We start from the raw sequence: 25,363 nt of genomic DNA on the forward strand, positions 1-25,363 counted from the left end.
GTGCAGAGAAGCAGAACGCCGGGGGACAGACACCGGAATGTAAGTATGTACTGTTTTTTTTTTTTTACTTTTACGCTGGTAGCCACGGTAAACATCGGGTTACTAAGCGCGGCCCTGCGCTTAGTAACCCGATGTTTACCCTGGTTACAAGAGAACGCATCGCTGGATCGCTGTCACACACAACGATCCAGCGATGACAGCGGGAGATCCAGCGACGAAAGAAAGTTCCAAACGATCTGCTACGACGTACGATTCTCAGCAGGGTCCCTGATCGCTGCTGCGTGTCAGACACGTCACGGATCATACCGTCGTAGCGACCAAAGTGCCACTGTGTGACGGTACCCTTACTTTCCTTAAATTTTTCTACAAATAGTACTGTATGAAACTGATGTTTGTGCCATCTGAGTGTGGCTGGAATAAAAAAAAATTGGAGTTGTTACATTAGGTATCAGGGCTCTCAGCTATAAAGACTTATACCACTCCTTTAACCACCCTTGCACTAGCACAAGTGACACAGAGCGCTGCCAGTCCAGCAGGATTGCCACCAGTTCTACGATACATTTAAGCCCAGTCTGTTAAAGGGATTATATCAGGCCAGAAACCAGCCCCAGTAACATGGAAAGTTAAACCAAAAAATGGACATTTGGATTAGTGGATTGAGATAAAAGAGCAGCTCTATATTAAATTTTATATTTATTATCCTTAAGGACACATTAGACAATACACTGTATACACGATGGTTATATATATACAATGTTCAGATATTCAAATACAAATAGTGGTAGGATCTATAATATAACGCTGAGAGCGTCACTCTGTCCGAAGACTTTATAGACTGCGCAGGCGCGACGCTCCTAGCGTTAGATTATAGCCAGTGTCCGTATTCTAGAAAAAAAAAATGGCGCCGGAAAGCGCGGACTGCGCAGGCGCCGATTCTGGGAGCAGGGGGACATTTATGAACCGTAAACAGGGGACGTGGGGACACGGTGGACATGATCCCGCCCTCATGATGCTGTGGCAGTTCATGCCACAGCAATTTCTTACTTACGGCACCTGATTCCGGGCCATGAATGTCCCCCTGTTCCTGGAATCGGCGCCTGCGCAGTCCGTGCTTTCCGGTGCCATTTTCTTGGATACTGCAGTGTGTCTTCAAGAAAATGGCGCCGGAAAGCGCGGACTGCGCAGGCGCCGATTCCGGGAGCAGGGGGACATTTATGAGCCAGAAACAGGGGGCGTGTGGACACGATCCCGCCCTCATGATGCTGTGGCAGTTCATGCCACAGCAATTTCTTACTTACGGCACCTGATTCCGGGCCATGAATGTCCCCCTGCTCCCGGAATCGGCGCCTGCGCAGTCCACGCTTTCTGGCGCCATTTTCTTGGATACTGCAGGGTGTTTTCAAGAAAATGGCGCCCTGGCTCCTGCGTAACAGTGTCTTCTGCCATCACTCATTTACAGATATCAGGTGCTGATACTGATGCCACAGTTTCCCCCTGCTCCCTGACTCCTGCGCAACAGTGCCTGCTGCCATTACACATTTTGTTACAAATATCAGGCGCTGATACTGATGCCACAGTGTCCCCTTGACTCCTGCGCAACAGTGTCTGCTGCCATCACTCATTTTGTTACAAATATCAGGCGCTGATACTGATGCCATAGTGCCTCCCTGACTCCTGCACAACAGTGCCTGCTGCCATCACTCATTTTGTTACAAATATCAGGCGCTGATACTGATGCCATAGTGCCCCCCTGACTCCTGCACAACAGTGCCTGCTGCCATCACTCATTTTGTTACAAATATCAGGCACTGATACTGATGCCACAGTGTGCCCCTGACTCATGCGCAACAGTGTCTGCTGCCATCGCTCATTTAGTTACATATGTAACGATATCTACAATACAATACGTCAGTGAAGCTACCAAGTAACTTTCTAAGGAATATACTGTATATATATTTAAAACACGTCTGTGGAGCAAGGCAGCCACTTTCGACTGAATACCGCCACAGTGTCTGTTGCCATCACTGATTAACTTAAATATGTAACGATATATACAATATGTTAGCGGAGCTATCCAGTGACTTTCTACTGAATATATATATATAAAAAGTACTTTTTACTGAATATATATCTGAAATCAAAATATTTTAACAAAAGTTCACTAAGTTATTCGGCTCATATTATCATAATAATTCCCCCCAAACGCAAGCAACTTCTTTCTCATGAGGAAACTCAGGTCCCCCCCAAAAAAAGGGCAGAAGCTCAAAAGGTTCGTAGAAGTAGAGTTAAAAAACAGCACCTTAAATTGCAGCGTGAAAACAACACTGTTAGAAAAAAGGCTGCCCAACATAATCTCACCCAAATACAACAACAACAAATGCGCAAAGCTGACGCTGAAAGGCATAAGTCTGCCCAACACAGTATGACAGAACATGAGCTTCAGCAGCATCGCAAAGCCAATGCTTACACAAAAAGAGTAGCCCGTGCTAAACAACCTGCCCGCTGGGGTAAGAACGTAAGATTTTGCAACACTGCTTTGCTAGCTCTAAACTTCAATGAAAACGACATTGAACTATGCTATCTTGGCCCAATGAACAACATATGCTCATTTTGTTATGCCAAACATTTCCAAAATGAAATTACAACAAACTGTTGTCATAATGGAACTATCATACTGGAAGAAGTACGAATGAATTCATATATTACTAATTGCATGAAGAGACTGGAACCAAACTCCAAGAATTTTATGGAAAACATAAGATCATACAATAGTGCAAACGCTTTTGCATCAATGGGCGCACAAATTGACCAATCAATTAACAAGCGATCAGGTCCTTTCTGTTACAGAATCCATGGGCAAATTTACTATGCAACATCTGCGTTGCACCCTAACCAAGGTGAATCACCAACATATGCCCAGTTATATATTCTGGATTCAGCTCAAGCCTTGAATGAAAGAATGAAAAATCTAAACAACAGTGGATGCATTCGTAATGTTATGGAAAATCTACAAAGAATTCTCGAAGATATCAATCCTTTCTCCAGACAATACAAAAATATGTTGCTATTTGAACAAGAAGAAATACTAAAAGCAAATCTGGAAAACAGAATGCCTATTGAATATAGCATGACTTTCATTAGAAACAAAGTAAATACTATGCGCCCTGGCAGAATCAATGCTCCAACTGCCAGTGGGGAAATTGCTGCCATTTTCCACAGCGCAGATGGTGCACCCCCAAAAAAACGTGACATTACCATTCATCCAAAAAGTGACATTTTGCAAAATATATCTATTCTAAGTAGGCTCTGTGACCCAATGTGCCATCCTTTGCTTTTCCCTTATGGGGACTCTGGGTGGACTACAGAACTAAAAAAAATAGATGGTCGAGGAAATGTGACTCAACTTCAATGGTATTCATACCACTTTGCCATTCGTGATGGTACTTTTAACCAGTTCCTTAATGCAGGAAAGCTGACACACCAATTTATGGTTGATGCCTATTGCAAAACTGAGGCTAACCGTTTAAATTAGGTGCGCAAAACTCAAACTACGGTAAGAGCTGAAGAATATGACGTCCTTCAACAATTCGTAACCAACCACAATTTTATGGACATACATATCCTGCCTGGGAAAAAAGTCATATTGCCATCAACTTTCCAAGGAAGTCCCAGGAATATGGCACAAAACTACCAAGATGCCATGGCAATGGTCAGGAAATATGGCAAACCAGACCTATTTGTAACAGTAACGTGCAATCCAAAATGGAAGGAAATCAAAGATAATTTGCTGCCCAATCAGCAACCATGCGACAGGCCGGATTTAGGCTACGTTCACATTTGCGTTGTGCGGTGCAGCGTCGGCGACGCAACGCACAACGCAAATGTAAACGCATGCAGAATGCAGCGTTTTGTGACGCATGCGTCCACTTTTGCATGGTTTTTGGCGCAGAAAAAACTGCATCATGCAGCGTCCTCTGCGCCCTGACGCATGCACCACAGTGACGCATGCGTCACAAAACGCAAGTGCAACGCATGTCCATGCGCCCCCCATGTTAAATATAGGGGCGCATGACGCATGCGTCTCCGCAGCTGCGCCTGACGCAACGCTAATGTGAACGTAGCCTTAGTAGCACGAGTATTTAACATGAAGCTAAAATTGCTACTTGGAGACTTAACCACATACCACAGATTTGGACGTCTTAATGGCATGGTGTATGTAATAGAGTTCCAAAAAAGAGGGCTCCCTCATGGACACATATTGGTATTTATGGCCCCAGAATACAAAGCTTGGGATAAAGAAAGAATTGACAAAATTGTTTGTGCAGAGCTCCCACACAAAGACACTCATCCAAAGCTTTATGAAACTGTAACATCTTGCATGATACATGGTCCATGTGGTCCACTTAATCCTAATGCACCATGTATGGACAATGGAAACTGTACTAAAGGCTTTCCCAAAGATTTCTGTTCTGAAACTATTAGAAATGTAAATGGATACCCTAAATACCAATGTCAGGATGATAACAACTTTGTTACACTTGGTGGAAACAAGATTGATAATAGATGGGTTGTGCCTTACAATCCTTATCTTTCCTTAAAGTACAATGCCCACATAAACGTTGAGATTTGCAGTTCTATACACAGTGTTAAATATTTGTTCAAATACGTTTACAAAGGGCATGATTGTGCAAATATCCAGTTTGTTACTTCTGCCACAGAACAAGAAGCTACGGTTGAATGGGATGAAGTAAAAAAATTACTTAGAAACTCGATATGTAAGTGCGCCTGAAGCATGCTGGAGACTCAGGGAATATAAAATGCACCATCAAACTGATCATGTGGAAAGATTAAATGTCCACCTTGAACACAAGCAGACAATATGCTTCACACCAGGTAAAGAAGCTGAAGCTGTGCAGCAGAAAAACAACAAGTCTAAACTTCTTGCTTGGTTTAAACTGAATCGAGAAGATCCTAATGCCCAACAATATTTATACATTGAAATCCCTGAACATTACACATGGGATGATAAAAATTGTATATGGAAACCAGGTAGCAAAGGTCATAAAACTACAATTGGCAGAATGTTTAACATTAGCCCATTAGAGAGAGAAAAATACTTTCTCCGAATTCTCCTTCTCAATGTTAAAGGCGCTACATCTTTTGAGGATCTGAAAACAACTGAAGGTATCTGTTTTCCTATGTTCCAAGAAGCATGTATTGCAAGAGGATTAACTGATGATGACTCTGAATGGGATACTTGCCTAACAGAAGCTGCCACTTATCAAATGCCAATACAACTTAGACAATTGTTTGCATTTATTTGCATCATGTGTGAGCCATCTAATGCCGCAGCATTGTTTGAAAGGCACAAGAAAAATCTCATGGAAGACTATACCACATGTTTCCCTCATGTACAAAAGGCCCTCTATATGACATTACATGAAATAGAGACTGTGTTACGGACACATGGAAAGTCATTACAAGATTTTGGCCTACAACTTCCTGTTGGCAAGTACGATGATCCAATCAATTCTGGCAAATATTACGACCCTGTTGCGGAAAAGGATTTGTTTCAGAAGAAATTCCACATGTTAAACCCAGGAACACTAAAAGCTTTCAAAAAAATCACAGAAACTTTTCATAATTCCAATTTAGAAAAACGCCTATTTTTTATTGATAGACAGGGTGGAAGTGGTAAAACATTCCTATATAATACAATCATGCATTACGTTCGAAGCAAAAATGAATTAGTTTTGCCATGTACATTTACAGGCATTGCTGCCACTTTGCTGGAGGGAGGCCGAACTTCCCAAAATCTTTTCAAACTGCCTATACCAATTAATGAAACGTCAACGTGCAATATTCGTCATGGCAGCAATACTGCTAATAAGTTGAAAAGTGCCAAACTCATAATCTGGAACGAAGCTTCTATGGCCCCAGCTCATGCTGTAAATGCAGTTGACACATTCTACAAAGAACTCATGGCTGAAGATCCAAAAGTTCCATCCAAAAAACCCTTCGGAGGTGCGGTGTTTCTTTTTGGTAGAGATTTTCGACAAATCCTTCCTGTTGTACCACATGGCAGCAGAACCGAAATAATTTCAGCATGCATAAAAAACAGCTATTGTTGGAGGAATATTGAAGTCCTTTAATTGGAACAAAACATGCGTACCAATGAAAACAATGTCCCCGAAGAACATCAAGGCTTTTCCCAATGGCTTTTAAACCTTGGAGATGGAAAACTTCAAGAACCAGGACTAGAGGAAGGTATCTTTGAAATTCCTTCTGTCTGCATTGAAAATGGATGTATTGTTGATGCTGTCTTTCCTCAAGTCATACAACCAGAAGATGAAAGCATTACAAACCGTGCAATCCTCACTCCAAAAAACGAACATTCACATGAACTGAATGAAAAGGTTCTTAGAAGAATTCAGTCCGAATTGAAATGCTACACCAGTATTGATTCCATTCAGCAAGATACTGCAAATGCTGAGGAGGCAGCAAACTATCCACTGGAGTTCTTAAACAGCTTAATGCCTGGTGGTATGCCTCCTCGTAGATTAAATTTGAAAGTTGGAGCAGTAGTCATGCTTTTAAGAAACCTTAACTCAATAAAAGGTCTTTGCAATGGCACCAGAATGGTTGTAAAGCAAATGATGTCAAAAGTCATTGACTGTGAAATACTCACTGGATCATTTAAAGGTACAAGGGTATTCATTCCCAGAGTTATTCTGGCACCAAGCGATCCTGATCTTCCTTTTACATTAAAACAAAAACAGTTTCCCTTAAGACTTGGTTATCCTATGACCATCAACAAAAGTCAAGGGCAAACACTCGATTCAGTTGGCATATATTTGCCATCTCCAGCCTTCAGCCATGGCCAACTTTATGTCGCCTTTTCAAGAACAAAATCCTTCCAGCAAGTCAAAGTCAAAGTTTTCGCTACTGATCAACAAGGCAACTTAAAGAAAGACCACAGAGTTTACACCAAAAATGTTGTTTACAAAGAAGTTTTTGCACAATAATTTTTATCTTTATCTAATAGTTTAATACAATTTTAAATGTTATATATAATAGTTAACATGTGTCTTTCTGTTCAAAGCCTAAATGGGTGACACCTGAGCAGTGTGGTGCCTGAGTAAAAACATGTGCATACTGCACTATCATGCCATTTTGTGTGTGCACATTACACACAGTGTCTAAAAAAAAATGGCACCACATATTGTGAGATATGCACACGTTTACTCAGGTTCTATTTTATACGAGCACCACATCACAACATGGCAGCAGCACATACCAGGATGGGGACGTAGGATGAGCACCACATCACAAAACGGGGGCGCAGGATGGGAGCAGCACATAACAGGATGGAGGCGCAGGATAGAAGCAGCACATGACAGAACTGGGGCGCAGGATCAAAGCAGCACATGACATAATGTGATCATCACATAACAGAATGACAACATGCAGACGCACTAAACAGGATAAGACTACAGGATAGGGGCTGCACATGACAGAAAGTGAGCGCAGGATAAGAGCAGCATATGACAGGATGGAGGTGCAAGATGGTAGCAGCACATAAAGTTAAGACACAGGATGGAAGCAGCACATACCAGGATGGAGACCATATACCAATATAAATGCTCGCCACCCGGGCGTAGAACTGGTTCAATAGCTAGTAAAAGATATAAGCAGACTATATGGGTAAGTTACCAGAAGATGAAAGGCTTGGCTTTCAGGGGAGGGGCTACCACATGGGAGGCTTGTGGTCCCCTCTGTTCCTTGACTTCTCCCGCACAATATATTGTTTCGACCTCCCCAGGGAAAAAGCAATAAAAGGTCATGCATTACATGAGCATTTAACCCCTTTGAGACACTCCCCTACTGCCCCCTGAGCTGAACCAAAATTCCCTCCTCTTGCCTCTAGCAGCTAAAAACTCCACAACTTAAGATGTGTCATAACACTTTCTTAGGGTTTTGGCATCATCAGACCCGGCCGGGCCCCTGCTATGCATTAAGACCAAACACAGCTTTGCCATTTGGTTCCTACTAACTGATCTATGTATCTCCATAGCCCTAGCTTCTAAAATGGGTCAAGACCCAGGTGGGCGTCTGCCATGTTCTGGGTATCTCGGAAATATAAACAATGTATGGCTAGGTCAGAGTATCTCCATAGATCCTTAAGGAACTATGTTTCTGGAATGTTCTAGAGTGTTCAGCAGGACTCTATATGGCAAACAGTGTGAGAACTGTCACACACAGCCATTGATGCTTGATACCCTGCTGTGCTAGGTGCCAGTTTTCTCCTTGAGGCTTTGAGAATGTGGGCATCCTGGTGAGCATGCTTTACTGTCAGTGCAGGAAAAAATAAAAGGTTTTATAATCCCAGGCCAAATAAGGTACAAATGATTGGCATGAAATTATCTCTCCAATATTCCTCACACACTTCATGGTAAAAGTGATTTGCTGTGTATATGTTCATATTTCAGCTTCTTTTAGCAATGTCAAGCTTCCAAAGCTGCAAGGTGGTTAAAAGGAGCAGCCTGACCATTCATCTGGTGGTGTTTGCAGTGTTTACATGAAAGCTTCTCACTGTTTATACATGCAAGAATAGAAATAGAAAGAAAAGATGAACAAAAAGATAATAAAAAAGACTTTTCAGGAAAAGCACCACCAGTATTTTCCTGCTGTGCATTCTGCTTGAAAAACATAGCGGGTCACCAGAGTTTGAAAGACATTGTGTGTATATATATATATATATATATATATATATATATATATATATATATATATATATATATATATATATATATATATATATATATATATATATATATATATATATATATAAAAAATCTAAAAGACTTAAGGTCAAATTATCTAGCAAACATTTTTACAAACTATTTATAAAATTTTTCCTTACCGGGAAACTATTTAAATAATTAGACTGCATTATGAATTATAGATTTTTTGAACAACAAAGTTGTCAAGTGTTTTTAAATGATAATACATAAAGTAATTTGCTTTCTTGTATTGTATTTCATGACAGCAAAATAGTCAAGAGCTAGAGATGCATCACCTGTCATCAAATATCTGGCAGTATTAAATATAATAGTGGTTACATGCCTCTCCTCATGTATCATGGATTACAATGTTCTCAGTGTGCACTCACAGTGTCTGGAATGCTTACAAAGTCAGGAGTCCAAATTTACCGAAAGCCAGATCAATCCTGTAAGTCTCCAAGTGTGAGTAAGTAAATTAACCCTTAAATATTGTAGCTCATAAAATTTTAGAGGCAATAGGAAAGTATATATATATATATATATATATATATATATATACACACAGTATGCAAAGTATTTGAGCACACCCCTCACATTTTTGTAAATATTTCACTATATCTTTCATGGAGCCACACTGACGATATGACACTTTGATACAATGTAAAGTAGTCGGTGACAATCCAATTTGTTCAAACTGCATATTATGGATCAGACAAAAATAGGAGAAAAAGGAGCAAACTGATTACATCCGGTAAAAATAGTCATATAACTTTATTAATTTGTAGAAAAGATAAAACATCTCAACAGTACATAAAGAGCCATAAGCAATGCAGATTGCTATATACCCCACCCCCCACCTATCACCACCTCACATTGCATATGAGTCCCTGAAAAAATAACATAAAGGTCCAAAGACCGTAACCCTGAGGGAGCAGTGCAACCAAATTGGACACCTGGAGGTCAACATGCATCCATAAAGTGACTAAGGATAAAGTAACACCTGTCTATCTTTCATATAAAGTGCGGAAGTAACTAGCAAAAGGTGCAATGCTTACCAGCAGATGAGTGGGAACAAGGGGGGTCGGATGGAGGGTCCCATATTATGGATCAGCATGAAAGATGGGTTCAATGGTGTTACGATGCACTACGGCGTCTCACAGCCGAAGTTGAAATGTAGCTTCTATCCTTTTGTACATGGAAATTAGTGCATGGAGTCAGTGGCGTAGGAAGGGGGGGGCGGGGGGGCGGGGGGGCGGGCCGCCCCGGGCGGCACAATGCCGGGGGTGGGTCCAACCCAGAGAGGAGGAGGAGGAAGAAAGAAAAAAAAAAGAGACGCGGGCCCTTCAAATCTTCGGGCGGCGCCGACCGCCGCCACGACCAGGGCCCCCCCCCCGATACCAGCACTGGCAGTGGGCCACCCATTCTAATACTCACCTCTCCTGGTTCCTGCGGCAGCTGCAGCGTCCTCAGCGCCCTCTGACTCTGCGACGTCTCAGGGCAGAGGGTGCGATGATGTCATCACTGCGCGCTCAGCCTCTCTGTCCTGAGCATCAGTGTTGCAGAGCCGGAGAGACGCTGAGTGCACTGGACCTGCGCTGGGAACAGGAGAGGTGAGGATTTTACTTTTTTTTTTTCTTTATGTCTGACTCAGACACACTGGGGGTAATATGCTGGACACACTGGGGCAGATAGATTGCTGGACACACTGGGGCAATGCTGGAGACCCTGGGGCAGATTGCTGGACACACTGGGGCAATGCTGGACACACTGGGGGCAATACTGGACACTGGGGCAGATTGCTGGACACACTGGGGGCAATGCTGGACACTGGGGCAGATTGCTGGACACACTGGGGCAATGCTGGACACTGGGGCAGATTGCTGGACACACTGGGGCAATGCTGAACACTGGAGCAGATTGCTGGACACACTGGGGCAATGCTGAACACTGGGGCAGATTGCTGGACACACTGGGGGCAATGCTGGACACTGGGGCAATGATGGAGACCCTGGTGCAGATTGCTGGACACACTGGGGCAATGCTGGACACACTGGGCGCAATGCTGGACACTGGGGCAGATTGCTGGACACTGGGGCAGATTGCTGGACACCCTGGGGGCAATGCTGGACACACTGGGGGCAATGCTGGACACTGGGGCAGATTGCTGGACACTGGGGCAGATTGCTGGACACACTGGGGGCAATGCTGGACACTGGGGCAGATTGCTTGACACACTGGTGGCAATGCTGGACACTGGGGCAGATTGCTGGACACACTGGGGGCAATGCTGGATACTGGGGCAGATTGCTGGACACACTGGGGGCAATGCTGGACACTGGGGCAGATTGCTGGACACACTGGGGGCAATGCTGAACACTGGGGCAGATTGCTGGACACACTGGGGCAATGCTGAACACTGGGGCAATGATGGAGACCCTGGGGCAGATTGCTGGACACACTGGGGCAATGCTGGACACACTGGGCGCAATGCTGGACACTGGGGCAGATTGCTGGACACTGGGGCAGATTGCTGGACACCCTGGGGGCAATGCTGGACACACTGGGGGCAATGCTGGACACTGGGGCAGATTGCTGGACACTGGGGCAGATTGCTGGACACACTGGGGGCAATGCTGGACACTGGGGCAGATTGCTTGACACACTGGGGGCAATGCTGGACACTGGGGCAGATTGCTGGACACACTGGGGGCAATGCTGGATACTGGGGCAGATTGCTGGACACACTGGGGGCAATGCTGGACACTGGGGCAGATTGCTGGACACACTGGGGGCAATGCTGAACACTGGGGCAGATTGCTGGACACACTGGAACAATGCTGGACACTGCGCCTGTGCGGCCGCCCTGCTTGTGAATCCCAGCCCCACACTCTGCATAATGCATAACACACTGCGGGGCTGGGATTACCAAGGTGGGTGGCCACACTCGCCGCACAGGCGCAGTCTGCAAGCCTGGCTGTGACGTCAGACGGCCAGAGCTCTCTGCGCCTGCACCAAACAGTGATACACAGCGCAGGCGCTGGATTTCATGGGTAAACAGCGCTGAGGGGGCGGTGCCCGGCATTGAGTGAAGGCAATGGGAGGCGCCAAACTCGGGAACAGCCCTGGGCGGCAAAAGCTCTAGCTACGCCAGTGCATGGAGTCTTTCCCATCCTTGAATCAATCTCTGTGCTTGTATTGTTCACTATTATTAAAGCAAATAGGATTGAGCTTTAGTTCCAGACAAAGCCACACATGTATTGCTGTTGCTTTGTCAGGTACGGTAGATAAACGGTAATAGGACATTTTTCGGGAACATGGATTGGTCATCTATGTCACACCTAGGAAACACCACTTAAATATTTCACACAGAGCCAAATGAATGCCTAATGCTCCTTGACAGCAATGAAAAGCTATACATGGTGAAGTACAGATTAAGTGGTAAAGTTATTGTGTCATCTCCACAGAGGCACATGGCACTTTTCAGATGCGCAAGATTCATCACGAGTCATGCGTCTCTTAATGAATTGTCAGCGACTGACTCCAACACACCCCCTTACCAAGACTGGAGCTGTTCGCACTGGTGTTAATGAATTGTTGCCTTAGTTCATAATTTAAAAGAAGATTAAGGGTATGTGCACACGTTCAGGTTTTCTTTGTGATAAAAACGCTATAAAAACTCATTAAAAACGCATGCATTATGCATTCTATCATTTAGAATGCGTTCTGCATGTTTTGTGCACATGGTGCGTTTTTTTCCGCAAAAAAAAACGCATCTCGGTAAAAAAAGCAGCATGTTCATTAATTTTGCGGATTTTCCGCGTTTTTCCTGCAATTCTATGGAAAAAATGCACAAAAAACGTGTCAAAAACGCGTCAAAAAACGCGAAAAAAACGCATGCAGATTTCTAGCAGAAATGTCCGGTTTTTGTCCGGAAAATTTCTGCTAGAAATCCTGACGTTTGCACATAGCCTAAGGCCCCGATTCATCGTGACCGGCAATGTTCATCCAGTTTTGATGAGAGGGCATGTTGGAGTCATACATCTGGATTCATTAAGAGATGCATTAATGAATCAGGAGCATCTGACAAGTGGTGTGCGCATTGCCACTAATCTTAGTCCAGTCGGGGACTTGCAGTGTGTACATACTCCTCCACTATCACAATTCTTTGTTGTTTCGAATAAGGCATGTTGGAAAACACTACTGTCATCCACAAATCACCAGTAGGTAACAAATATGTTAATTGCCTCTTCACAGAGCATGAGAACTTGAACTACAGACCCTTTTGAGCAATAAAGACAGATTCATGCAGATGAACGTATAATGTTTGATCAGATAGCACACGGATAGCACACGCTATGTTACTCAATAGGGCTGTTCAGAAGAATGATTTTTTCCCTTGGTCCAAATGTCTGTGAGACAGCTAAGTCACCCATTCAAGGCACAGTTTGTTTTTTACCTTGAGAAATGTGCAGGTCTGGTGCTGAAACGTGTAGGTTTGAATAAAAAACCTTGCTTATACTCTCAGGATCTCATCCTTTCTATTAGCGCAGCCTGCACATTGTTATAATGTCCCCATTGTCAAACTGCTATTTTGATGATAATATCCCCCAGCCATGGGACTGCAGTTACGACACATCAGGCTTCAAAAGGTGTTCTGTTCTTAAACAACCCTTACAGTTGAGCGCTACCATTAATATCAATACCCCCATAGTGTTCCTTATAGTGAGCTAGGGCGCCCCTAGTGTTAGGGACAGTGAAGGAGCATATGCATGGCACATGGATGAAAATCAGTCTCGTCTACAGCTATTATCCTATAGGAGAAACAAGTTTCTGTGATCTGCAGTCTAGCACTGCTCATTGTTAAATTAAATATATTTTGTCCTTTTTTTAAATTTTCATTTTGACTCCTGTTAAATTACTTGAAGCAGTGCTTGTTTGGAAAACGTCTTTCATCATAAGGACATGTGGATTCATGCAAATTGTGAGAGGCCTCATGTCTGGGATCCCAAAAATTAACTACTTTTGCCAACTAAAGATCTAAAAATCACACTTGCAGTTTTTTAGATCCATGAGTTCCAGTTGCGGCTTTCGACTCTATGATCTCCATATGCACTATGGGTGTGTTCACACAGAATTCTTAGACATGGATATTGAAGTGGATCTAATCCAAAATCCACATCAAAGAGTATTCAAAGAATATTTCAAGCAGTTTTTGATGTGGATTTTGGAGAGAATCTAATTCAGGATCCATGTCTAAAAACTCCATTTGAACCCACCGTTGCGGTGAACACAGGATGAGGTTTTCCAAACCAGCCAGCTCTTATATAACATAAGAAACACGAACTTCATGTTGAGACTGATAATCAGCAACATCATATTTGAAGAGATACAATTGTGCTATAAAATCGCAATCCACAAATCATATTATTCCTAGGTTCCCTCTTTCCTACAATATAGTCCAGATTGTCTGCAGTTCTGCACCATCTGCTGCTATATTACAGCTCCCACTGTAAGATAAAATACTAGAACAAGACACATTTACTAATAACAAGTTCAGCAAAAATGTTTCCTTAGTCTCTAATGTGATAAATCTGGGATAACAAGCTGAGCTAAAAATAAATCAAACATAGTCACATCATAGTAAATACCAATCCTGAAAATAAAAATGTGTGCTCATGGAGAGCCTTCAAAAATAAATGAAGAATTACAGCACATTATGTAACAATATTTTTAGCATCAGTCAGTAATTTTCCTTCCTCTTTCTTTTTATTTGAATTGCTAAAGCAGATTTTCTCAATAAAAAAAACTATGAAAATTTTTTTATTACCCATGGGGGTCCCAAAGTCTCCTATGTGAATGAAGTGGTTGTGTGCATGGTCTCTATTCACTTCTTTGGAGTGATGCAATGGTGATCCATTATACTTATTGCTAGAGACAAAGTAAAGACTAAAAATATGTTGTATTTACTGAGATAAGAAAAAAATTAACTTCTATTAGAGAATCTTTTAGTCGTGTGGGTGGCTGCCAAGCTTTTCAAGTAGAACACATTTCAGTAAGGCCTGTCCCACACGTCCAGATAATTCCGGTACCGGAAAAATCAGTACCGGAATTATCCGTGTCCGTGTGCCCGTGCGTTTCTGTGGCACATCAGTGTGGCACACGTGCGGCACATGTGTGCCTCCCGTGTGCCGACTGGGTACCACACGCACCGTGCAGGAGACAGCGCTAGAGATAAGCGCTGTCCCCCCCACATGGTGCTGAAGCCGCCATTCATATCTTCCCTGCAGCAGCGTTTGCTGTAGAGAAGATATGAATAATACTTTTTTTTTTGTTTCTCATGTTTAACATAAAGATCCATGTCCCCACCCCCCTCCCACCCCCTGTGCGCCCGCCCGCTGTTATTAAAATACTCGCCCACCTCCCTCACAGTATCCTGTCCTGGCCGCAGCTTCTCCTGTATGCGGTCACGTGGGGCCGCCCATTACAGAAATGAATATGCGGCTCCACCTCCCAGAGGGGTGGAGCCACATATTCATTTCTGTAATAGACGGCCCCACGTGACCGCATACAGGAGAAGCTGCGGCCAGGACAGGACATTGCGAGGGAGGCGGGTGAGTATTTTAATAACAGCGGGCGGGCGCACAGGGGGTGGGGACATGGATCTCTATGTTAAACACGAGAAACAAAAAAAAAAGTATTATTCATATCTTCTCTACAGCAAACGCTGCTGCAGAGAAGATATGAATGGCGGTTTCAGCACCATGTGGGGGGGACAGCGCTTACTGTAGCGCTGTCTCCTGCATGGCACACGGACTGCACACAGACAACGTCCGTGTGCGGTACGTGTTTTACACGGACCCATTGACTTTAATGGGTCCGTGTAATCCGTGCCCTCCCACAAACACTGACATGTCTCCGTGTTTGGCACACGGAGACATGGTCCGCAAAAAATCAATGACATCTGCACAGATGCATTGATTTTAATGTGTCTACGTGTGTCAGTGTCTTCGGTACGCGAGAAAACTGACACCTCATGTACCGGAATCACTGACGTGTGAAACCGGCCTAAACCTTGGTGTTTCATTTCCTTAACCCTCTGCACCCCAAGCCAGTTTTTACCTTCCTGACCAGGCCAATTTATTCAATTCTGACCACTGTCCCTTTATGAGGTTATAACTCTGGAATGCTTCAACGGATCCCATAGGCAATATTTAGGCAATATAATTTGCCTTTATTTAAGAAAATATAGAAAATTTGTCAAAATTTTATATTTGCAATTTTCATACTTTGTATTTTTATGCCCTTAAACCAAATATTTATACCACACAAAATAGATAATAGATAACATTTTCCGCTTGTCTACATTGCATCAGCATCATTTTTGAAACATAATTTTGCTTTGTTAGGAAGTTAAAAGGGTTACAAATTTATCAGAAATTTCTAATTTTTTCAACCAAATTTACAAAACTAATTTTATTAAGGCTGCTATAGAAAAAAATAATTTAATCCAATGAACAGTACTTCACAGCAGTAGGCAGAGGGGGTGCAGCAGAAGGAAGGAGAAGGACGGCAGCCATTTTCTGCGTACACAGCGCTTCTACAGGTACAAACCAACATTTGACTTTTGGAACACAAAATTGGCTGTAGTAAATAGAAGACGCCATGTCACATTTGCAGAGCACCTGATGTCCTTAAACAGTGAAAAGCACCAACAAGTAGCCTTATTTTGGAAACTACACCCTTCAAGTAACTTATCTAAAGGTCTGGTGAGCACCTTAAGTCCACAGGTTCTTCACAAAATTTTATAACGTTGAGCCACGAAAATGAAAAATTACATTTTTAATACAAAAATGTTGGTTTTAGACCCACATTTTATCTTTTTACAAGGGTAACAGGATAATGTGATGCCAAATGTGTTTTGATATTTCTCCTGAGTATGACGATACCTCATATGTGGTGGAAATCTAGTGTTTGGGCACACGGCAGCATTCGGAAAGGAAGGCGTGCCAATTGAATTCTGGAGTGCATTTTTGAGGGAAATAGACTGCTGATGTCATGGAACATTTGAAGAGCTTCTGACATGCCAAAACAGCAGAAACCCTTGCAAGTTTTTAAAACTACACCTCTTGCTGAATTCAATTAGAGGTGTAGTGAGCATTTTTAACCCTCAGGTGATTCACTGAATTGTATAACTTTAGGTTGAGTCAATAGACATTTACCATTTTTCCACTAAAATGTTGCTTTGATCCCAAGTGTTCAATTTTCAACAAGGATAATAGGAGAAAATGAACATTATAAATTGTTAAGCCATTTCTCTGGAACGCGTCAATACCCCATATGTGGTTGAAAACTACTTTAGAGGCTTTAGAATGGTTTGAGGGTGCCATGTCACATTGGCAGATCCCTTGAGTTGCCAGAACAGCAGAACCCGGCCATGAGTGACCCCATTTTACAAACTACACCACTCAATGAATTCAACTAGGGGTGCAGTGATCATGTTGGCACCACATGTGTCTCACAGAATGGCATACCATTGTGCGGTGTAGAAAAAATAATTACATTTTTACCACTAAAATGTTGTTTTAGCTCCAAGTTTTAAATTTTCATATGGGCTAATAAAAAAATGGACATCACAGTTTGCTGTGCAGTTTCTACTGAGTGCACCAATACCTTACATGTAATTGGTGGCACAGTGGAAAGCTCAGAAGGTAAGGAACACCACATTCTAGTGCAGATTTTGCTCTTATGGATTGCGGGTGCCATGACCCACTGGAAGACCCTCTGAGGTGTCAGAACAGCAGAATCTCCCATAAGTGACCCCATTTACAAACTAAATCTTTCAACTAATTAATCCTAAGTTTCAGTGATTCATATTGACACCATGGGTGTGTCACAGAATTTTATACCAGATTTATATAAACTGTGCCCGACCACACTTTTATGTATGCTTAAAAAAACACACACCGCTGGATCTTAGGCCAGACAGCATCCAATCTGCCTAATTATAGGGAAACTTCTGACAGGGGTTCTGTCTGAATCACGTATTTCAGAGATTTAGACTGAAACCCCGGTATAAGCGCTCAGCATAGTGTGCAGGATAAATGTGCCCCTAACCTTACTGCGACCTTTGGGAGGTAAAATGAAGAAACCAACAGCAGGTCAACAATTTGTTCTTTTAGTTTTTTTTATTTCTCATGAGGTGTAAGTGATTAAACAACCTTATTATTCCAGTTGGTGCGATTACAGCGATACTAGATTTATATTTTTTTTTTACAACACACACTGCTAAACAAAACAAACAGTTTTTGCATTTGCCAAATTTTGAGAGCAATATTATTTCTACATTTCTGCTGGCATCGTCATGTGAGGGCTTGTTTTTTAGGGGACAAGTTGACATTTTTATTGTTATCATTTTCAATCACAGAACATTTCTTTTCCAATTTTTGTGAGCCAGAACGAATAAAAAACAACAGCAATTCAGGATTTTTTTATGCCATTCACTGTGTGGTAAAAGTGATAAGGCAGGTTTATTCTTATTTTTTAAGTATGATTACAGCAATACCACATTTAAACACTTTTTTTTATGTTCTATCGCTTTTACAGAATAAAAGCTATTTTATAGAAGAAAGAATTGTTTTTGCATGGCTATATTCTGAGATTATTGATGGAGCTCTATGGTAGCTTGTTTTTTCCAGGACAAGATTAATTTTTCATTCATGCTACTTTTATTTTAATTCGATATTTTTATCAGGTATTATTCCACTTTTTTTTTTTACTGTGTTCGCTAAAGGGGTTAACTAGCGTGACACTTTTACAGATCTGATACGACGATACGAAATATCTGTACTTTTTTATTTTTGGTTTTACACAAATATATCTATTTATTGGTATGAAATAAATAGTTTTTAATTACCTTTTGAATGTGTTGCTGAACACACCCTTTTCCCCGCTTGCTCCTGCTTGCTGCTGGCACAACTTTTATTATCTGTGCAGCGACTGGCGGAACATCCACATCATGAATTGACATCTATGGTGAGCTGAATTTTTTCCCTTTTTCCAGTGCAGCTGACACCTACACTCAGAGGAAGCAGAATACCAGCTGCAAACACACACTGCCTCTACCTATGTTATGCATAATAGTGTTATGCCTGTCTAGGAGACCACTCTTTTTTTTGCAAGCCATTTTTTCCCCTTATTATTGGGGATCTGACCACTAGGAACCCCTCCAGTCCTGAGAATGAAGTAGTAGTTAGGCAATGCAGTTCCTTCATGGGTGGCTTATGCGAAACTATACAGGAAAAAATCTGAAGGAAGTTTTTATCAATAGTAGTCCCATAGTTTGGACCCTCACCCACGAGAAAGTGATTTTGCTTCCCAATAATACGCTGTGTTTTATCAAGATAAAGGTCCTTCTCATGTATATGGGTACGTTCACACAGGACTTTTTTTGCTGCGTATTTTTGCTGCATTTTTTATGCTAATTTTCAGCTGCTTTTTACAGTACCAGCAAAGCCTATGAGATTTCAGAAATCTCATGCACACACATTGGGTTTTTGTTTGATCAGTATTTTCTGCTTTGCTGCGTTTTTTGGACATAGGGCATGTCACTTCTTTCAGCGTTTTTGCAGCGTTTTTTCACCCATTGACTTGAATGGGTGATGGAAAAAACGCTGCAAAAACGCATGTAGCATTATTTGCTGCATTTTTTGTGCAGAAAAATCATGGCCAGCAGGAAGGGATCTCACAGCCAAGAGCTTAGGGGTGTGGTTAGTGAGGTGTGAAGAGCCATTGTGAGGTGTCCTGATTGTTATCTATTGTGAGGGAGTTTCTCTTAGGGCTGTCCCACACGTCCAGATAATTCCGGTACCGGAATAAATCGGTACCGGAGTTATCCGTGTCCGTGTGCCTGGGAACTCACGGAGGCCATACCTGCGGCACACGTGTGCCGCCCGTATGGCGAGTGGGTACCACACGGAGCGTGTGGTACCCACTCTGCATGGTGCTGAAGCTGCGATTCATATCATCCCTGCAGCAACGTTTGCTGCAGGGAAAATATGAAGAATAGTGTTTAAAATAAAGATCCATGTGTCCGCCGCCCCCCCACCCCCTGTGCGCCCCCCCCGCTGGTCAGAAAATACTCACCCGGATCCCCCGTCGGCAGTCGCTCCTTCCTGGTCTGGCCGCGGCTTACTGTATGCGGTCACGTGGGGCCGCTCATTTACACTCATGAATAGGCGGCTCCGCCCCTATTGGAGGTGGAGCCACATATTCATGAGTGTAATCGGCCGCATACAGTAGGAGGCGCGGCCAGACCAGGAAGGAGCGACAGCCGACGGGGGACCCGGATAAGTATTTTCTGACCAGCGGGGGGGGCGCACAGGGGGTGCGGGGGGGGCGCACAGGGGGTGGGGGGGCGGCGGACACATGGATCTTTAGTTTAAACACTATCATTCATATTTTCTCTGTAGCAAACGGTGCTACAGGGAACATATGAATGGCGGCTTCAGCACCATGTGGGGGGGACAGCGCTTACTGTAGCGCTGTCTCCGGCACGCCACACGGACCCCAGACGGAGAATGTCCGTGTGAGGTGCGTGTTTTACACGGACCCATTGACTCTATTGGGTCCGTGTAATCCGTGCGCTCCCACGAACACTGACATGTCTCCGTGTTTGGCACACGGAGACACGGTCCGCACACGGTCCGCACAAAATCAATGACATCTGAACAGATGCATTGATTTTTATGGGTCTACGTGTGTCAGTGTCTCCGGTACGGGAGGAAACTGTCACCTCACGTACCGGAGCCACTGACGTGTGAAACCGGCCTCAGTGAGGTGTTAGCCATGTCTTGGTATAGGAGGATGAGCATTAATGTTTCCCAACTAATCATGGAGGTAATATTTTTTTTAATTTGTGATATATCTATCTATCCGATTGTTTGCAATGGTACACTTTGCGATGCTGATGTGCTGTTATGTACATGTTCATGTGTTCTGCATGTGTATGTTTGTATCTTCCTTGTCATGAATGTTGGCTTCATTTCATCTTGCATTTGGTAATTACTTTTTCATTTATTTTTCCAAGGTGGAAGCAATGCCTGTAATTTGGGATGTAGCTTGCCCAAACTACAGTGATCGTCAAAAAAAGGCCGATGCATGGCATGTAATTCACCGTAAATTGTTCCCCCGCTGGGATGAAGGCGATGCTAAGCTCCACTGGGGTCACTCAACTTTATTATCATGCACAAATAGACAAAAACATGCACCAAAACCGCACAAAAAACGCATCTATAAGCAGCTGAAAATTGGCATAAAAAACGCAGCAAAAATACGCAGCAAAAATACGCAGCAAAAAAGTCCTGTGTGAACTTACCCTATTAGTGTGTCTTATTTTGAACTATGATAAAGGAAGCTACACTTTACTTAAGATGATAAACTCTTTATAATATTTGTATCTAAATGCCACATTATTTTATATGAAACTTTAATTGTATTTATTACTAAAACAATACTATTAAACACAAATTTGGTAATTTTCCTTGTTTTGTTAAAATTGAAGAAACCACAAACCACAGACCCTTATATATTCTTTAGATTTATCTGATGTTTAAGTTGAGCTATTATTGTGGGGACAAATACTTGGGATTCAATGAAGCGTTCCACATTTATGTTATATTCTATAATATGTGATTCTTTTAGACAGGTAGATATTTGCCAGGCATTCCACATAATTAATTTCCTAATGAGCCCAAATATTTGACTATTTTAACCGAATGATCCCATTATGGGACTGACAGAGTTTCTGGAACATTAAGGCAGGCATCTCATCCGTACAAACCACCATAAACAATGTTGTATTCAGCTTTGAGGAAAGAGGTCCAAGGTCAAGCTTTTTGTCAATGAAGTGTGAGATATATTCTTTGACAGTAACAAAGTGATGTATGGTATGTCATAGACAAAATGTAAAAAGGGACAGCAGCCTTTTGGCCACAGTTATTAGAAGAAACGGCTTGAAGCCAAAGCTCCGTGGGAGCCAATGCTACATATACAATAAAAGGAATTTAACCCTCTTCATACAAGACAAGCTGTCAAAACTTTTTTTTCTATGCGTTTAAGTACGTCAAAGTTCCTACTGTGCGGAAAACATTTAACAGATTTGTGCATTTGAAGCTATGAAGCTTATCACTGAAAATACTCATGGGATATATAGGATATTTTCCACAGTGTTTAGTAACAGGAACAGCAGCTTTGCAAATTAGAGAAATATAGATGAACTTACTAAACTGTCCAGTATGTAGATTAGCCAGTGCAATTCGTAGACTAGAAATCAATTCTACCTCCTGTACTTCCTCTTCTTTTTTATCGGTGGGGTTCCGACAGGACTTGGTAAGCAGCCCCACACCCCCTTCATTCTCTGCAATGGAACATAGCCATGCATATAGTTTTTGTACCTGGAACTGCAGCCTAGTCACAAGTACTGTGGAGCCTTATTCTGCTGATTAGCAGGTGTCTCAGGATTAGAACCCTTTGCATCAGAAATTGATGGAGTATGCTTTCTTTTTATAATTGTGTCAGATTTTATATTTATATGGTGAACAGGAGATGGATTAGACAAATAACTAATGGAAATTAAAGGAAAGCCCAATAGTTTGATAATTGTAGTTTGGCCTATTTAGACCAGTAATATACAAATATTGAGTGTAAAAGCATAACCAGTCAACATACAGACATTGAGGGGTGCTATAAAGTAAGTATGCTCAAAAAATATCAGGAAGAAGAAAAAGTTGATTAAAAAAACCACAACTTTAAAATTCCAGTATTACAAAGGCTAAGTTTAAAAAAAAAATAGGATGGATGTAGATTATGTAACAAATGACAACTTTGTACATAGTTTCTTCTTTGTATTGTAATGAGTTTCTTTACTTATTAGGAGAGCTTTAAAGGGAACCTGTCACCACTTTTTTGCTCTATCAGCTAAAAATATCATTTAATTGATTGTCAGGTATGCATTCCACATCTACATTAGAAACCCCCTGACACCCCATGCATCACCCATAAAAAACATTTTTATTTGTCCCGCGCTGTATGTTAACGTGTTCAGTCCGGTCCGATGGGCATTGCCTCTGTTCCCTCACTCCACCCCTCCTCGGCTTGCTGTATGCATTTTTCGCTGTGAATCTTGCAGAGCGCATACAGATTTTGCGTGTGCGCATTGCAATGTGACCTCGCGTGTGCGCAGTATGCTTTGCCCAATTGCGGGCAAAGCTGAAAAGCAGTATGGCGCATGCGCCAGTACTGGCTTTGTAATATGTGGAATGCATACCTGACAATCAATTAAATTATATTTTTAGCTGGTAGAGCAAAAAAGTGGTGACAGGTTCCCTTTAAACTGCAGCAATATGGAATTTAGCAGGCAGGGATCATGCTATCCACAACTTTTGAATTACTGTACAAGAGGAGGAAGACCTGCAAGGAGGAAGATTTTAAGGTTGGACTTCAGAAACACAGATTTTAATGGACTCAAAAAGAAGGTAGGAAAGGTCCAATGGCTCAATGTTCTAAAGGACAGAAATGTCTAAGGCTAGTTTCACACTAGCGTTTACCTGATCTGCGGCGGGCTGTGGACTTCCTCCGTGAAGCCCCGCCCCCGCCGCACCTCCGCAGCTAGCTCCGCCTACTTCTGCATGCGGCCTGTGTACCTATATTTAACATTAGGTACGCAGGTCGTGCCGCAGTATGCGGATGGTGCCGCATGCATCGTTTTGACGATGCGGCAACCAGCGTAGACGCAGCCATGTAGCTTTTTTTTTTTCCGCATCGTCAAAACGACGCATGCGGCACCATCCGCATACTGCGGCACGACCTGCGTACATAATGTTAAATATAAAAGAAAAAAAAAAGGAGAAGCCAGCACTGCTTATGGTCAGAACGCAATACAAATGGTGCACATGCACATACTGAATTCTAACTGTAGTTCAAATATGAGACATTTAGCAAATAATTGATCAATTCTTTGAGCTACCCCGCCACTTCACGGCAATCTCATAATGGGGCAGTCCTACTCTACGTATTTTATTAACATTGTGCCATTACGGCCTCCTAAATGTATAAAGAGTATAAAAAGAAAGACACCATTACATTACTATAACATGCAAACTGTACCTGGAGCATTTTCAGAATCACTCCCTTTTTTTTTTTTCTCACTCTTAATACATGTAGGAGGCCGTAATGGCACAATGTAAATAAAATACGTAGAGTAGGACTGCCCCATTTTGAGAATGCCGTGAAGTGGCGGGGTAGCTCAAAGAATTGATCAATTGTTTGCTAAATGTCTCATATTTGAAATGCAGATAGAATTTAGTATGTGCATGTGCACCTTATGTATTGTGTCCTGACCTTAAGCAGTGCTGGCTTCTCCCTTTTTTTTTGTCTTTACATTGGTAAGTGGCTGCCCACCACTGTTGCCGCGCATGCTGGGTTAGGTACGCCTTTCTTTCTGTGTTCATTGTGATTGATAGGCTGCTGTTCACACACACAGCAGCCCTGCCCTGCCTCAGGCTCTAGTTAATTGTGCACCTGTGTCTCAGCCTGTTTCACCCTTTAACTTTGGTGCTGGTTTGGCAGTGTGGAGGCCAGATCTGAAATGTCCGCACAGGACCTGATCGGCTTTTACCTGCGCTTGCCTTTCGCGGCTCCAAGTGATTCTGGAGGGATTCTGGAGGGAGTGATTCTGATATGCTCCAGGTACAGCTTGCATGTTATGGTAATGTTATATAATGTGGTCTTTCCTTTTTTTTTTCTCACTCTTAATAAATGTAGGAGGCCGTAATGGCACAATGTAAATAAAATTTACAAAAAAAAAAGCTTTTACAAACAATAAAGACATTACAGAATAAGCATATCTCAGATACCAAAAGGACTGAGGGCCCTGCTCACAAGCTTAGAATCTATGGATTTTTATGATTTTTTTGTTAACAGCAAGAGAAAAGTCATAGATGCTATATGATTTTTACAGGATGCAAAGGGTGAAGTGATCAAAAATGAGGTAAACTTTTAAATACTGTTTTGCATCTGTGTTCCCAAAGAAAGCAAATGTAACATCAACTGATATTCAGTGTGCTATCGAAGGAATAAAAAAAATCCACTCTATCTATACACAGAGGGATGGTGAGGGAACACTTAACTAATGTAAATGAATTCAAATCTCCTGGTCCAGATGAATTACATTCTAGGGTACTTTAGCCAAGAAGTATCGTTTCTGCTTGCGGAGATCGACATGCTAAGCATGCCGAGATGAGGAGACTTAAAGCTGCAATGCTCCTCTGTGTAATATGCCAATTATGCGAATTGTCTCTTCAGAGAGGAAGAGAGCTAGAACTCTAGTGCCACCTATTGGAAGGTACTGCCCCTCGTCAGTGCTAAGCAGAGATCTGGTTTGGCTGCGTGAGAGGCATCAGACTGTTATCCAAGAAGTATAATTTCTCCTTGCGGACAAGGGGCAGTACCCCGAAACACAGTGTCTGAAAATTGAGATTCTGGTTTGGCTATTATCCTAAGTCATGTGACAAGGCTCGTTAACC

The 25,363-nt window shown here is 42.4% G+C and overlaps 1 protein-coding gene across 1 annotated transcript; it reads left to right on the forward strand.

The window, feature by feature from the left end:
• Positions 1-2,422: 2,422 nt before the first annotated feature.
• LOC143804010 (uncharacterized) lies at positions 2,423-6,152 on the forward strand. The gene is given in 4 exon segments (XM_077281757.1): positions 2,423-2,515; positions 3,533-3,824; positions 4,128-4,756; positions 4,758-6,152. Coding segments are annotated over 4 exon segments (2,409 nt in total).
• Positions 6,153-25,363: the final 19,211 nt, after the last annotated feature.

Source organism: Ranitomeya variabilis, chromosome 2 (genome assembly GCF_051348905.1).
Source record: "Ranitomeya variabilis isolate aRanVar5 chromosome 2, aRanVar5.hap1, whole genome shotgun sequence".
NCBI classification, from domain to species: Eukaryota; Metazoa; Chordata; class Amphibia; order Anura; family Dendrobatidae; genus Ranitomeya; species Ranitomeya variabilis.